This window comes from Natrix helvetica (genome assembly GCF_964273705.1).
Source record: "Natrix helvetica genome assembly, chromosome: 1".
Taxonomy (NCBI): Eukaryota; Metazoa; Chordata; class Lepidosauria; order Squamata; family Natricidae; genus Natrix; species Natrix helvetica.
Genome location: NC_138548.1, coordinates 223,244,866 through 223,257,708, shown reverse-complemented (window position 1 = coordinate 223,257,708; position 12,843 = coordinate 223,244,866). Strand labels below are relative to the sequence as shown.

Genomic DNA, 12,843 nt, shown 5'->3' with positions numbered 1-12,843 from the left:
AGACTATGCTAATATGTTTAAATATCTCAATTTTAAACTGAAAGATCCCCCTGTCCAAAAGTTTTATGCATTCTGAAACGACCACTTGGAACGGATCAAGTACAGTAATATACTCACTTTAAAATATATAAATCAGTTCATGCATTCTACTTTTAGTTTACAATAAATAGTTATATAATAAATAAACCTAAATTACACATAGGAATCTGGTAAAGTATAATGCAAAATTTTAAGATGTGGTTATATAATCTATAAAATAGCACAGAATAGTTTGCTACTGTTCTCATATCAGTAATGAAATGAAAGCTGGGGCTATCATCCAAAGCTCTGAATAGATGTGCCCAATCTAATATTTTCTCAAAACACAGATGTGATTGCTCAGGATCCAGGTTGCTCTGAATTTACAACTACAGTCAGTAACTTTGTTTTCCTATTGCTACACCCTTGTTAAACAATGTATTTTCCCCAAAGGAATATATTGCATAAAACTGTACCATTCTGCGATGCTCCTGTGCATCCGAGAAATTGAAGTTTCTATATCAATTGGATGATAACGCAATCCACGTAATTCCAGAGTTTCATCCAGTGCCCCAACAACATACAATGCATCATGGCGTTCTAAGGAACATATTGTACATGAATATATAGAGATTTATGCAGATTCTTCAGAAGAGAATATTGAATTGTCCTAATTGTTTAAAATATATATGGGGGATTAATTCTCAAAGTACAGGTAATCCTCAAAATCATTTGTTTAGTAACCTTTTGAAATTGCAACGGAACTGAAAAAAGTGACTTATTACTGTTTTTCATACTTACAACCACTACGGTATCTCCATGGTCACATGACACTTGGCAACTGGCTCATATTTATGATGGTTGCAGTGTCCCTGGGTGATGAGATCACCTTTTGTGACCTCCTGACAAGCAAAATCAGTGGGGAAGCCAGATCTATTGAACCACCATGGTCCTCCAAAAATGGCATGCTAAGCGGTGGGGTTTCCTGCTGACAAACAGCTGATTTTGCCATCAAAACTGATTCTTTGGTGGCGTGCTCCCCAAATTTAAACAGAGCAACTAGGAATGACCCAAGATGACCCTTGGTACAACTGTGTACCTACCTGGGAAGAGTCTTGACAGTTGCAATTCTGGGTAGGAGCATCTGGAGAGCCACATCTCTATCTTTCCCTTTCAGCTATTTATTTTAAGCATCCCTTGGTTTTAACTGCACGCTTTGAATTTTTTTTCATTTTGATTTTTATCTTTAACTGTCAATGAACTGGTTGAATTCTGACTTATTCTAACCCCTTGCTGGATTTTAATGTGGGGTTTTGGGGGTGTTTTTTGTATCTTTTTATTACTTTATTTTGGAGTTGCAAATCACTTTTGCTTTCCCTGTATGGAGGTCGAGGGCAATTTCCAGGGTAATGAAAGCGATTTACACTTACACAGGATTTCAGTACAAGGATTCTGCATTTTATTAATTTTTAAAAGCTCTGTTGTTGTTGTTTTTTAATCTCTGCTGGAAAGCAAGGAAATTTGATCCTGGACAGATCAGAAATAATGATTGGGTGGTTTATCAGAAGCCAATGTGGCTTTTCTGCAAATGAAATACAATAATGGATTGTTAACAGAGAGCTTTGAATTTTAACTTTGCTGTTGACTTTACCTGTTAATTATGTTTTTTATATACTAGATATTTGCCAGGTTCAAATTAGTTGGGTAAACAGGTGTAGAAGTTTATAAACTCTGTGCCTGTTTTGCAAGGGGGAAAAGCTATTATTCTTGATATATTTTTATCAGTATTCAACTAGGAGGGACAATCTATGTATATGTTCGTCTTTTTCTTTTTATACACTTTTTCCCCGTGTCTTTACTTTTGCTTTGTTGTATTTCTCACCCCTTTTTTTACAGTTTGTATTTTAATGATGTCAATAAAATTAAAAACCTATTGGAAAAAAAACAACTGCAATGATTCACTTAACAACTGTGGCAAGAAAGATTGTAAAATGGAACAAAAGTTAGTTTTTGTTCTGTCTTACTTAGCAACAGAAATTTTGGGCTCAATTGTGGTTGTGAGTTGAGGACTATCTGTATAGCAATTCTCCTCTACTTTCCAAGCAACTAACATGCTGATAGAAAAATTCCCACTAGCTACTCCTGGATCTAAAAAAGTACTCAAGTTACATGCACTAGAATATATATTGATGTTGATTTGTGGGAAATTGTTCTAACAGCTTTTCTTGTAACATTAACTTTACATTCATGCAGGGGTAAATGCAACCGGTTTGGGCCAGTTCACCCAAACTGGTAGTAAAAAATGCTACCGTTTGCCAGAACCGGTAGTAAAATAATGCTTAAAAAAGTAAAAAAAAGTTCCGGTAATCAGCTGTGCCGCACTATCTCAGAACTTTTTTTAGCATTTTTTTTTACTACCTATTTGCCCAAACCGGTAGTAAAAAAAATGCTTTAAAAAAGTTTTTTAAAAAGTTCTGATTATCAGCTGTACGACAATCAGCTGTGCCTGATTGTCTTCCTGCTTCTTGCAGAGGCCATTTTGTGTGAAGTCCAGTTGCTTTTACACTGTGTGTGAGTCAGTTGTGCAGCTTTTGTGTTATTTTTGTGTAAAGTGTGATAGTTGGTTTTTGAGCTTTCTGCGAGGTTCCTGCTTGTTGCAGGGGCCATTTTGTGTGAAGTCCAGCTGCTTTTACACTGTGTGTGAGTCAGTTGTGCAGCCAGGCCCACCCGGTCACATGATCACCAAGCTACCCCCACAGAACCAGTAGGGACAATTTTTGAATTTCACCACTGCGTTCATGTCACCAGTAAAAATGTCCACAGAAAGGAAGAGTAATTTGTCCTACCTCCAGTAGCTGCTGTGAGTTCAGTCCGTCGTACAAAGCCAAGGTATCCTGTTCGTGCCCAGAGAGTTTGAGCAGCATCACCAAAGCTCAGGCGGGTATTGAAATGATCTGCTTGGAGGGTTTCATTATCATAGATGGTATAATATCCACTAGCAGTGTGAGGACTATTTACCCAAATCTATGAGGGTGATAAAACACAAGTCTTCTATTTCTTGTTTGTTTGTTTTTTTGTCGCTTTTTAACCACAGAATATAGATTATACTTTTTCGGATAAGCATAACTAAAATATAATATTCATCATCATATAAATTATCTGTAGTTTAAATGCTCTAAGTAGGAATTGACAGGCCTTAGAAGTAGCCTTCCTGCAAAAGGAATGCATTTTTTTTTAAGTTTCAAAAGATTTTGGTAACTGAAATAAGCACACTGTAGAATCCTTGGTGCTCTCTGAGCTTGGTAGTTTGCTTGCAGACGTTTCTTTACCCAAGTAGGTAACATCATCAGTGTACTACCTCCTCTTGAACTGGACATTGCTATGCATATTGGACACATATTGGGAGCATAAAGATTGGTTAGATTAAATACACTTTTGTAAAGTACCAATGGCAGCACTTACCTCTCCAAGGTGTGAGTCACCAACAGGTCCCTTGGTCTCAGGATTAACAATTATCACTTTGACTCCAGGCAATATCTGAGAGAAGGAAATTTGGGGAGAGGGAATATTGGCATCTGTATTATACTAAGTAAACACTTTAAACAAGCCTCTCTTTTCAACTTCTTGAGGATGTGACTTATCTCTTATGAAGTTAAGTGCAATACAAGCAATTGTGTATTTTATAGCCTAGAAACATTTCCCACTCTGACATCTCTGCTGTTGGGATTCAATTTAGCTCAAGCAATTTTTCCAATTTCTCCATTTCCACCAGAGCTATCTAGATCTAACCTGAGTTTTATTCTTAATTATTTTAGCATTACCCATTCCCAACTCCACCTGCTTTCTCAACAAGGCCAGACACAAGGAAACAGTACTTCAAACTCATTACTTGGCAAAGGAAAAAAATAGTATTTTAAATGGCCATTGGGGAAGAATCTATAATATAGCTGCAGAATGGAGGTTTTTTTTTGTCCTACACAAAAGTTGTACACCCCAAATCAAAAATGCCGACTGAATTCTACTGTTTCCTTACTTTGGGTTCCATGCAAATGAATCACAAAGACTTACAAACTGATGTATTATTTACCTTGCCTGATTCGGAGAGTAAGAGGCTCTGGGGAGCACCTCTTTCAACTAGCCGCACTCTGGAGATAGATTTTAAAAATTAACACAATCACATACTTGTGATTTAAGAACCTTCATTACAAGATACTTAAATTACTCTTTAATATTCCGAACATAACACAAACAACACTAAAGAGAAAGGATTTTTCTTCCGTTTTGTTTAAATTCATGTCACCACAAAATCATCAATTACATTCCAAGTTATTTTTTTTTTTTATCCTACCTTTATTATTGTTCATAAATAACCCAAAGTGGCAAATTTACCTAATACTCCTACCTCTTCCTATTTTCCCAACAACAATAACCCTGTGAAGCGGGTTGGGTTGAGAGAAAGGGATTGGCCAAAAGTTCAAATCAACTACTATGTCTGAACAACTGCTTTTATCTTAGTATAAATTATTTTTGTTACCTGATCTGCGCGATCCACCCACAACTACTTTACATACAAATGCACTCAACTTTGAAGTTCTTAGTTCAGTTATGATTCAGGAAATGAAAAACCCAAGGATGATCATTCCAAATTAACATTGACAAAGTACCTTCAATCTCTCCATTTGCTTGGCTGATAGTTGGTTATTAGCAAGAAAATGGCAAAGTTAGCTGAGGAATATTTGCACTAGGTATATCGGGCAGGTTTTTTGGAGAAGTAAGATAAGCAAATACCCATATTCTCTGGAAATGTTCTTTTTTAATACCCAGAAAAAGTGCCATTACCCAAACATATTCTTGCCTGTTTTATAAAATACCCTTGTTAAATTTATGTTTTTTTTTCATTAATGGGTATTTCATTCTAGGGTCTCCTTATAAATACAGCATTTTCTTTATGTCTCAGCATATGACTGTGCTGTCGGGTGCCCGTTCACTTGACAGTGATTTTGTGAAATTGATGTGAATTTGAGTAGTGAAATGGGTGGTATATAAATTTACCTTAATAAATATGCCATTATCTGTCTTGTCATTCTCACACAAGAATTAAGATGTTATTAGAATCAATAATATTTCATTCCAATTAGATACAGTTTTTGATTCTTGTTGATTTCTTAGCTTCTGCTCTGTTGAAATATTTTGCTTTCTGCTAATCTTCGGGCATAAATATGATTATAGGAGGAGAGATGGGAAGAGGTTTGGTTTGCTGGGCACTATTACATGTTGCCAACAAAAAGAAGAAATGTGAGAAAGCTCTCACATACTGAAAGTGATAGCCTGCATTTCAAAGGAGAGGTTCTAATCTAGAGTGGCAAAACCAATGGAAAATGCTTTCCATCATTAAAATTCATGTATGACGCATGTGTGAGCTTCAGCTAGCATTTCCCCACTCCCTTGTAAATGATCCTAATGCTTTCTATCCACTCGGTAACGTAAAAGCAAGAACCACTAAGTAAAATGTAGGTAAATTTGCATTAGCCTCTTTGAGCCAAATGAGGAAAATTGTATGTGTGTGTGTGTGCATACACATGTGCACGCTTGCACGCGCGCGCACACACACAGAGATCCCTATTATGATTTTGTAATACTGAATGTAAAGGAAGAGACTGTTCGAAAAACCGAAAATTCCGGAGTAACATCCTGTTATTGTTCACTTCAACAAGGCCTTTTGATCAGGACAATCACTGACCATATCCTGTCTAACACCAACTATTATGCTAAAGAATCCCCCACAGGCCTACTGCCATTTTTTTCTCCCTACAGTGCTACCTCTAAAAGTCTATGAAAATTGCTAGTTTTAAGTACTGAGTGCCTGTTTAACAATCTGAATTGACTAGCCATTCATTATAGGGTTGTTAACAGAACTTTCAGAACGTATATGCATATATAAAGTGTAAGAATACCAACGGAATTGAACTGTAAGTGTCTTCAGTTCATAATACTTATTGGAGTAGGGAAAAAAGTGTATAAAATAATCTGAACTGGTTGACTGATACTTGAAATCTTAGTAATTTTGCAAATTCAGAAGGAATGGCTATTCTCTTAGTGGGAGAAATAATTTTCTGGAATGTTAAATATTGGGCCAATTTTATTATTGGTGAGAAAGAAAGTAAATCCGTAACTGATAAGAATATTAAACATTGCACTTTCACTTTCCAAAAGGATTGTTACCACCATATGCTTAGCATAATATAAATAATAAACACTGATTTGTTCCAATACAATCATATTTGGGAAAATCAAGAAATTTGTATGTAAATCTGGGATAAGCCATCCATCAACTTCCAGAAGTTCTGAACTACTACTCATAATCTTGTGCCTGCTGGTTATTGCTGATAAGAAGTGAAATAACTTGCACACTCAGAAATGATCAAAGTGATCTGTTCTTACAGAATTCAGTAAAAAACCAAATACAATAAAAATAATAGTACCTGTCATGTCGCAATGATTTCAGATCCACATAAACTGTGGTTGGATCAGGCCCTGAGGTTCCCTATAATAATAACAGAGATTATTTTTAAATGTGTCATATTTTCTGCTGCTAAGTGATACATACTAAAGGCACTTTCAATGAGAGCAATGCCAACTAGATACATAAGTGTCCAATACTGTCAAATAAGGGAGATATTACATAAAAGAAAATATTTCTGCTGAAAATCCAAGAATACTTGCGTGTACATTTTCTTGAGAGATGCTCCACAACTTTTAGTTAATAGCACAGTCCCACTTTACTTTTTCGGTTTGGAAAATATTAGTGAAAAACTGAATTTTTAAAAAATGTTTTATTAATCTAATCTATTCATTTATGTTTAACCATGGGAACCTATAAAACTAGAGTTAAAACTAGGGTTAATGTTTTTTTAAAAAATAAGCAATATACAGTAAGAATGAGCCCATGTAAATTAAAAAAAATTCTGCAAATCAGCAATCACAATTCTTGAATCTCAAAAACAAACAAAACAAAAAAAAAACACCATCCCCTGCACAAACAGATTTAGAATAGGTTGAGAATCCTGCTAATGTGCAGAGCCCCTGATCTCTAAAAATAAATCTACCAAATCTTCACTGTTACCTGTAAACAGATAGCTACATTGACTCTTGACCCAAAGGTGGTGCTGACTGCACGAGATGATAGACCAATGTCCTTGAAAAGCTTGGAGAAAGACTGAGTAAGTGCAACACGTGGGCGTTCTTCGGCCACCACAACACATGTCCGAACTCCTGATAAATTGATACCTCTTGCCTGTTAATACAGAAAGGTTTAAATTATTGGGGGGGGGGGGGTGACAGCATATCAAATATCAGTTAATATCCAAGTACTTGGGAGGTCATTTGCTCTAATAATCATCTAGAAAACATAATCAGGCTCTTGGTTTTTTAATACCAGGCAAACCACTAAGAAATCACTAGCACTTGCCCATCTTTTTTATTTATCTCGTTCTTCAGAAATATAGAACCAAGCAAAATGTAGCCATAGGACTCTTCCCACATCATTTAGACCCATATGGAAAAGCTGTGTGAAGGTCCAAAGCGTTTGCAATTCTTTAGGATTAAAAGAAAAAAGAAAGTGAAGGATCAAAAGATATGAATTGTATTTTAAAAAATCAGAACAGGGTGTACTATCGAGGGCTGTTGGATAATTAAAACAATATATTTGTTGAATCAATAGCAAGATACTGATCTAAAGCAGCAGGGAAGAAAATTCTAACAATGGGAGTGACATGTCCTTCTCAACTCAACTCTAACAAAACTCCAACATCCAAATACTTAAGTGAACCCTCAAGTTTTCAAACCATTAAAACAAAAACATCGGCTGCTATCCAGTATAGTTTTAAAGAACATAATATGCACTATATTTCATTTTAGGAACTTACTATTTAACTATCTTTTCTAACAATCTGTACTGAGTTATATACAATTAATTTGCAAAATCCAGTGGAGTAAAATCAACATACACCTAAAACTGAACATACAGATCTAATTCACCTACAATGCTTAACTATGCTTTAGCCTGGTTAATATGAACACTGCTTCCAGTTCCTTCCATGAGCATTAACAGATAGAGAACAATTGCAGCATATTTGTTTATAGGTAACATTTTGTTCAAGTTCAGGGCATGTACTAGTTCTGACCAGAACCCAGAGCAAAAAGTATAATCCCTTGCATTGTTAATTTGGATGGAAGAAGTCGTCTTGAATTTTATGGCATGTTTAACTATAAATATACCATTGGACAGGAGTTTCAACAGCCCCATTGCAGAGGGAAATGGAAGTGGAAGAATCAGCAGAGAATTTTACACCAACCAAATCTAACAAAATATTGTGTTGAGCAACACTTCTATTGCCAAAGCCCTGGGATTCCCATGTTTGCCTTTCTTCTCCCTTTATATGCAAAGAAGATGGACCTTTAAGAGTTCTAATGACAATTTGGATCAATCTGCAATTTCCTTTTTCATGTCAACATAGGAAATTGGATCACGCAGCTTTTGTCTGTAAAGGAAGATTATCAAAATCTGGCTTATTATTATTTTTTAATGAAGCACTATTTCTCATATCGGATGAAATGAAAAAAATGCAGATTGTTTACAGTCATGATCAGATATAAAATGTCGGCCTCTTGGCTACAGAGCATAAAACGAGAGGGAGATGCACACATACCGTATTTTTCGGAGTATAAGACACACCTTTTTCCCTCAAAAAAGAGGCTGAAAATCTGGGTGCGTCTTATACACTGAATACAGCATTTTTTGCCTCCCGAAACCCCGCCCCTTCACCAAAATGGCCGTGCATAGCCTCTAGGAAGCTTTTAGAGAGCTCCTGGAGGCTGGGGAGGGCAGAAATGATCAAAAAATGGCCCGGTTTTTTGCTCAATTTTAACCCCCCCCCCCCCCAGCCACCAGGAGCACTCTATAAGCTTCCTAAAGGCTATCCATGCCCTTTTTAAAAAGAAAAAAACGGGCTGTTTTTTGCTCATTTTTGCCCCCCCACCCGCCAGGAGCATTCTGCAAGCTCTCTAAAGGCTATTCATGCCTTTTTTGGGGGGGGGGAATGGGGCGTTTTTGGGAGGTTTGCAGAGTGCAAAAACTTTTTAAAAAATTGCTGCATTTTATACTTCGGTGCGTCTTATACTCTGAAAAATACAGTAAATCTATGTCCCTGCATTTAACAATTATCTATAATTTGCCATCTCTGATAAAGTCAATTATTTCATCCTAAAACAAAAACAGAGTTGCCAAATATAATTTTAACAAAAATTTCCATTTTCTCTTTTGCTCTAAATCTAAATACATTGTATCTTCTGATACCATACTTACCCAGCACTAATTAAAAATTACTGACATTCTATTTAGATAACTTAGTATTGAAAATAGAGAAAATTTTATTAATATTAATTACAAGTAGGATATCATTAGTACAAGCATAAACGTATTTGACATTTTGATTTAAAACAGTGCTTAAAAATGCTACAGATTAAAGTATACATTGTACTATAAGGATTTCAGTCGAGATTTTTACTTAGTGTTAATGTCTTCAATGTATTGTTGCATCTACACATATTTAGTAAAAGGAAAAAATAAATAAGCAAAGCAATTTTAACAAGAATTAAACTATAAAAACTTAAAAAAGAAAAAAAAAACTACAGATAGTTCTCAATTTACAACAGTTCATTTAGTGACTGTTCAAAGTTACAATGACACTAAAAAAACATTTTTCACACTTACAACTGTTGCAGCATTGCCCTAGTTACGTGATCTAAATTTGGATGTTTGGCAACTGACTCATATTTATGATGGCTACAGAGGCCTGGGGTCATGTGATCATCTTTTGAGGCCTTTTGACAAGCAAAGTCAATGGGAAAGCCAAAGTCATTTTACAACCATGTTACTAACTTAACAACTGCAGTTGATTCACTTAACAACTGTGGCAAGACAGATTGTTAAATGAGGCAAAATTCACTTGACAACTCTTGCTTAACAACAGAAATTTTGGGTTTCATTGTGGTCATAAGCCGAGGACTACCTGTGTTGAAGTTATATAACAAGTTTCATAACTAAAAATATTTATATTTTCAATAGCAAGCTGATTGACATATAGTTATAAAAGCCAAACCACATCAAGTATGGTACTTAATTATGAAATACACTTACTGTATATGACCGCAGAAGAACTGAAATCTAAACTGGAACCTTAGAGAAAACTGATAGATTGTTCAACATAACATAAGATGTATGCAGAACGTTCCTAATTGAACTGAGCTATACATTTTTTTAGGGACACGGTGGCTCAGTGGCTAAGATGCTGAGCTTGTCAATCAGAAGGATCAGCGGTTCAAATCCCTAGCGCCGCGTAATGGAGTGTGCTCCCATTACTTGTCCAAGCTTCTGCCAATCTAGTAGTTCAAAAGCATGTAAAAATGCAAGTAGAAAAATAGGAACCACCTTTGGTGGGAAGGTAACAGTGTTCCGTGTACCTTCAGCATTTAGTCATGCCACCACATGACCACAGAGACGTCTTCAGACAGCGCTGGCTCTTTGGCTTTGAAACGGAGATGAGCACCGCCCTCTAGAGTCAGGAATGACTAGCACATATGTGCGAGGGGAACCTTTACCTTATACATTTTTAAAAAATGTGTTTTTAAGGTAGCGAGGCAAACTTGATTATTATCATTATTATTAATGTGGGTAATATACAGTTATATTCACAATCTAAGATTGGTGGAAACTTAATTCAAGTCCTAACCAAGAATCTAAGAATTATTAAAGTACTGTCTAGGAATATAAGCAGTTTCAAACATTTTAAAAAATAAATAAATTTGGGATATTCGGATCTGATAAATTCTATATTTCCAGATAGTGAGGAAGTTGCCAAGAATCTGATCTGTGTCTGTGGGGACACTGCAATGGTCACAACTTCAGTGCAAATGGTTGTTAAACAAGGACCACCTGTACTTACAAAATCAGTATGACCCTAATATTCTGTTGTAACAATCTGAATAGTAAAATAGATCTTCTAAAATATGTTTAAAAGGATAGGGGTGGAGGGAGAGGATTCTTACCTTTAATACTTCCACCTGATTCCCAAGCCCCTTGGTACACATATCCATGACAGAATAGGAACAGAAAGTATCCCGTATTTTATACTGGCTTACAGTGGAGAGCCACAGGAAAAGATTGGTTTCTAACTCCATAGGAGGAATTAAAATGGATTGATGACCAGAATATACGCTGCAAGAGAAGATCACTAATCAAATAGATGGATTTTATTAACCTGACAGCCTAAAATATAATCCTCAGCCTCAAACTGCTGATCCTTCTCTGCACAAATATGCAATCCAAAATGATTAGTAATCCATTCTCATTCGTTGCCTTAATTAGGACTGCCTAAATCACAGACTGACTACTGTCAAAGGCAGTTGTGTAACAAACATGGGATATTTAAAAGGTATATCATTATGTGTTCTCAAAGAAGCTTGTGATCAAACTGATCTCAATATTGTTTCTGAGCTAGTTATTTGCCCTGCTACAAGAAACAAGCCATTTCTGATTTGTTAATAGTTTCCCCCAACTATATGTCCCATGCTTACAAAAGATTTCAATAATTAGTTTCAATAATTGGTGTGAATTTGTTGTTTACAACAATTAATTCATAGTGAATTATACATTTTGTTATTGAATCCACAGTCAACTAGAGTTATTAGGCAAATCCACCAAAGTCTTGGGATTTTCCCTCCCAAGAATAATGTTATTTGCCAATCTGAAATATATCCTAAGAAAAACACCAACTTGTGATTTCTAATGTTCACAGCTTTAAAACATCACTTCAAAAACAAGCATAAATGCTTACATATTTGAAACATGTATATACCAGAGGTGGTATTCTACCGGTTCGGATCGGATCGCCCAAACTGGTAGCGAAATCGCAGGTGGCTCTGCCTACCCGTGCCTGGCTCTACGGCATCCCATTTAGGCCATATTTCTTTTTGCCAAAAGTGCATGCGCAGAAGGATCTGTGCATGTGCAGAGGTGGCACGTGCGCTCACATTTGCGAACCGGTAGGGAAGGTAAGTGTATACCACCACCCCTTGTATATACCAATTTGTACCCAAATTTGGGAGAGATGGAAGTTTTCTTAAGTGGTTGCAAACCTATTTGTTTAAATCTGCAGAACGAAGTAGAACACCTGACAGACACTGACATGGATTGGATTGGATCATATAACAATGATTCCCCGACGACATGGAAAAAATGTCAATACCAGCCTATTTTCCTTAGGCTGGTCTATGACCATAATAAAGATTTGATTGATTGAATGTCAATACACGGGATATAGGATAATCATGTAAAAAAAAGTGCAAAAACTCTTGTAATGTTTTAATAATCATCAGGAAAATACTGGACATTTAGTTAATAAAACTGCATGTTGCTTAAGAATTCTGTCTGCCATGTGAATTAGATTTCATTTGATATCCAATCCCCATACAAGCTCATACAATCAGGCATTTCATTGGATTAAGATAGATGTTCTAATTTATATCAAGCAAAAATTTATCTTCTGCCAACCCACCAGTTCTAATTACATCCTGACTCTTACCTACAAAGACACCAAAGTGCAAAGCCGAGGCCACAATAGGGATCAAGACAGATGGCAATTTGCCGTGTGGAGTACAGCTCACACTGGAGCTTTATGGCTCTACAGAGGGCACTGACTGATGCATGGGACATCTGTGGGAAGAAGAAGAAGCGGGGGGAGAGAAGCGGGGGGAGAGAGACTGAAT

At 36.2% G+C, this 12,843-nt stretch overlaps 1 protein-coding gene across 3 annotated transcripts in view; it reads right to left on the bottom strand.

Moving 5' to 3' along the window:
* DIP2B (disco interacting protein 2 homolog B) overlaps positions 1–12,843 on the bottom strand; it is a 195,804-nt gene that overhangs the window by 3,760 nt on the left and 179,201 nt on the right. For all 3 annotated transcript variants that reach the window (XM_081934084.1, XM_081934085.1, XM_081934086.1), the window contains 8 exons: positions 12,660–12,790; positions 11,125–11,293; positions 7,142–7,312; positions 6,501–6,562; positions 4,106–4,163; positions 3,481–3,555; positions 2,865–3,042; positions 495–618 (listed from right to left, as the gene is read on the bottom strand). In XM_081934084.1, the coding sequence (XP_081790210.1) occupies positions 495–618; positions 2,865–3,042; positions 3,481–3,555; positions 4,106–4,163; positions 6,501–6,562; positions 7,142–7,312; positions 11,125–11,293; positions 12,660–12,790 (968 nt within the window). The remainder of the gene's footprint in view (positions 1–494; positions 619–2,864; positions 3,043–3,480; positions 3,556–4,105; positions 4,164–6,500; positions 6,563–7,141; positions 7,313–11,124; positions 11,294–12,659; positions 12,791–12,843) is intronic.